We start from the raw sequence: 4093 nt of genomic DNA on the forward strand, positions 1-4093 counted from the left end.
AGAATAACGTTTAGTGCTGGCTCAAGCCCATATGGCCGAGTGCTCTACCGACGGTGAAGACTCAAGCCGAGGATTGGAGTTAAAACATCTCTAGCCAGCGCCACCCAAGATGGAGGAGACACTGGCCAAAGTCCAAGATGCACTTGAGGAGATTGATCTAGGCTCTGGGGATGTCAAGAGGCCAACATTTATTAGTGGCCTGCTCTCCCCGGGCTTTTGGTCGATTGTAAACTTGTTAATGGAATATAAAGATTACTTTTCTTGGGACTATACCGAATTGCCTGGTTTGGACCGAAGACTTGTCGAGCACCGTTTACCTATCCTGGAAGGATGTAAACCAGTCAAACAACTCCCTAGGTGCATGGCACCTGAGGTTGTGGCAAAGATTAAGGACGAGATTGAGAGGCTTCTTAAGGCAGGGTTTATTCGACCAACTCGCTACGTCCAGTGGCTGGCGAATGTCGTCCCTATCCTTAAGAAGAATGAAAAGTTGAGAGTCTGTATAGACTTCCAAGACCTGAATGTCGCAACCCCCAAGGACGAGTACCCAATGCCGATGGCCGACGTGCTGGTCGATTTGGCCGAAAATCAGATCCTATCATTCATGGATGGGCATTCAGGGTACAATCAAATATTTATCATTGAGGAGGATGTGTCCAAAATGGCCTTTAGATGCCCTGGAGCTATTGGGACATTTGAGTGGGTCATGATGCCTTTCAGCCTGAAGAATGTTGGGGCCACATATTAAAGGGGAATGAACCTCATTTTCCATGACATGATTGGCCATTTCTTAGAGGTGTACATTGATGATGTTAAGTCTATAAGTCAGGAGGAGCACCTTGAGCATCTCCAGAGATCTTTTGAGCGGATGAGGCATCACGGCCTCAAGATGAATCCCCATAAATGCGCTATTGGGGTGTTAGCAGGAAATTTCTTTGGTTTCCCGGTGCATAAAAAAGGAATTGAGGTTGATAAGAACAAGACCAATGCAATCATGCAGACGCCGGCTCCTAGGAACAAGAAGGAGCTACAGAAGTTCTTGGGACAGATCAACTTCCTTAGGAGGTTTATTTCCAACTCCGCTGGCCGAGTGAGGGTTTTTTCTCCATTATTACGGCTTCGATCAAATGACGAGTTTTGCTGGGGAGCTGAGCACCAGCAGGCCTTTGAAGAGCTAAAGCATTATCTGACCGAACCCCCTGTATTGATGCCACCACAAAAGGGGGTGCCGTTTAAGTTGTATGTCTCGGCCTCAGAAGAGTCGATTAGGAGCCTCCTGGCTTAAGACAATGAGGCTGGCTTCAAGCAAGCTATTTACTATTTAAGCCATGCCTTGATCGATGTGGAAAGGAAGTACGTGCCCATTGAGAAGCTCTACTTGGCACTGTATGTCTCCTGTACAAAACTTAGGCATTACTTACTGCCCACATCAATGTTGATTTTTTGTTAAATAGATGTTATTAAATACATGCTTTCCAGACCGATTATAAGGGGGCGGATAGGAAAATGGATGATGGCGTTAACGGAGTTCTCACTCTAGTACGTACCCTAGAAGTCGGTCAAAGGTCAGGCTTTAGCTGACTTCCTTGCAGTGCATCCCTCGCTCGAGTTAGGGGAGGCAGACATGAGTGAGGGGGTGAACGCCGTTGCACAGATACCCTAGAAATTGTTCTTTAACAGATCTAGGACTAATGCCTCAGTAGGGGCAGGGATAGTGTTGGTGTCCCCCGTCGGCATTGAGACCCACCTCATTTTCCAACTTTGCTTTCCATGCACAAACAACCAAGCTGAGTATGAGGCCTTGATAATCGGCCTCAGGACCCTCAACGAGTTGGGAGCCCAAAAAGTTGAAGTCATTGGTGAGTCCCAGTTAGTCATCAGGCATCTGGCTAAGGAGTACCACTGTGAGAGTCAGGCCCTACTCCCATATTTGTCTCTGGCTCACCAATGTTTGGGCAAGTTTGATGAAAGCACGGCCAAGCATGTCCCACGAGCAGAGAACAGTGTGGCAAATGACCTTGCCTAAGCTGCTTCAAGTGTTTCGTTCTTGAAGGGGGAGGTGGAGAACGTGTTTATCATCCAGAGGAAGACTTTCTTGTCCATCCTGGAGGAAGGAGCATTTGAGGTGGGGAATTTGGATGAGGTTCGACCAGATTGGAGGTCCCCTGTCATTCATTATCTCTAGAATCCTAATGCTAAAGTAGACCGAAAGACGAGATATCGTGCATTGAACTATCTCTTGCTTGGGGAAGAATTATTTAAGCGGGGTCAGGATGATCTCCTACTTAAGTGCTTGGGATTGAATGAGTCTATGCTCGTCATGGCCGAAGTTCACGAAGGTATTTGTGTCTCCCACTAGGTTGGAATTAAGATGAGATGGCTGCTTAGGTGCCATGGCTATTACTGGCCGACCATCTTACAGGCCTGCATCAAGTATGCGAAAGGGTGCCAGGCTTGTCAAAGGCATGCGCCCATGCAAGGAGTGCCTGTAACATAACTTCATCCCATCGTTAAGCCATGGCCGTTCAGAGGATGGGCTCTCGATCTGATTGTGAAGGTTACTCCCCCATCGGTCCAGGGGCATGTGTTTGTTATCGTGGCAACCGACTATTTTACCAAGTGGGTGGAAGCTGTCCCAATGAAATCGATCAGCCAGGCTGATGTGATAAGGTTTGTGAAGCACGAGATAATACACCGCTTCGGCCTGCCTGAGACCCTCACCTGTGATAATGGGTCAATGTTCTCTGGGGGGGAAGTGTCCCAGTTTGCGTAGGAGTATGGCATGACAGTTACCTTTTCGACGCCCTATTATGCATAGGGCAACAGTCAAGCAGAGGCAAGAAATAAAGTTATCAAGGTAAATTTGTCCAAGGTCATCGATGATAACGCAAGGTCCTGAGTGGAGATGCTATCAGAAGTTCTGTGGGCTTTCAGGACTTCAAAGAGGACAGCGACAGGGACAACCCCCTATGCACTGACCTTTGGTCATTATGCCATCCTTCCTATGGAGGTGACCATGAAGTCCCTACGAGTGGCAAGACAATACGAGATGTCCCCCAGTCAGTACAAAGATTCCATGATGGCTGAGCTCGATGACCTGGACGAAGAGTGTTTGTTGGCCCTTGACCGAGTACAGGCCCAAAAAGCCAAGGTGGCTAAGGCCTATAACAGAACGGTCAGGCCTATGGTGTTCGTTGAGTCTGACCTAGTTTTAAAAGCATTGTTACCAATTGGGTACAAGGATCCCAAATTTGGGAAGTGGTCGCCTACTTGGGAAGGACCGTTTGTTGTGCATCAGGTCTTAAAGGGTGGGGCATATCGCTTGAGAACAGTGGAGTGCCAAGTGCAGCTAAGGCTGTTGAATGGCAAGTACTTGAAAAATTACCACCCAACAATGTGGGAGGTCACAAAATGATTACAGGCCGAGAATTGGCCATACAAAAGGAAAACAAAAAAGAAGATTGTTCGAGCCGAGACACATCGGCCATCATAAAATGACAGGTACCAAGGGCCAGATCATCAAAGATCGGCCAAAAAGAGAGAGAGTTTCCTATGACGTCATGCAAATCCAGGTTCGCCCTCTAAGTCTCCTCGAACCTACTCCAGCAATTTCCCAACCCTATCAATCTCCGATCACGAAAAGGCTACTTGGCGTGAGAGCTTCTCCTCTATCGACAAGATAATGTAGAATGCTTCCTTTTTAGCAGTGGCAGAGGAGGCCCCAGCAGCCAGAGCAGCCTTGACTCGCTCCAGCCTCTCAAATACAGCCTTCCTGCGGCGCTCCAAGTAGGCTTGCTCGGCCTTGAGATCAACCTCCTCTTGTTGATATCCTCGCAGCTTGGTCGAGAGGGTTGTGAGCATAACCTTCTTTTTAGCTTTCAGTCTTGAATTGTCCCTTTCTTCCTTCAGTGCTTGGAATGCCAGGGGCAGACTATTGGCTATCGTGCGTAGGAGTTCTGTAGTAGTAGCCGTGAGTTGTCGTGGCGAGCTTGTAAATTCAGTGCATCAATCATGGAGCTTGGTTCTCCATTGAAAGAAAGCTATTTTCTCCCATGGTTCTCCATGCCGTCGCAACCTCGGTGTCCCTGGCGGT

General features: G+C 48.0%; 1 protein-coding gene across 1 annotated transcript; it reads left to right on the forward strand.

Moving 5' to 3' along the window:
- Positions 1 to 2905: 2905 nt before the first annotated feature.
- LOC122647222 lies at positions 2906 to 3415 on the forward strand. Its single transcript, XM_043840671.1, has one exon. The coding sequence runs from the start codon at positions 2906 to 2908 to the stop codon at positions 3413 to 3415; it is 510 nt and encodes a 169-aa protein (XP_043696606.1).
- The last annotated feature ends 678 nt before the right edge of the window (positions 3416 to 4093 follow it).

The sequence above is a fragment of the Telopea speciosissima genome, unplaced genomic scaffold, assembly GCF_018873765.1.
Source record: "Telopea speciosissima isolate NSW1024214 ecotype Mountain lineage unplaced genomic scaffold, Tspe_v1 Tspe_v1.0014, whole genome shotgun sequence".
Lineage (NCBI taxonomy): Eukaryota > Viridiplantae > Streptophyta > Magnoliopsida > Proteales > Proteaceae > Telopea > Telopea speciosissima.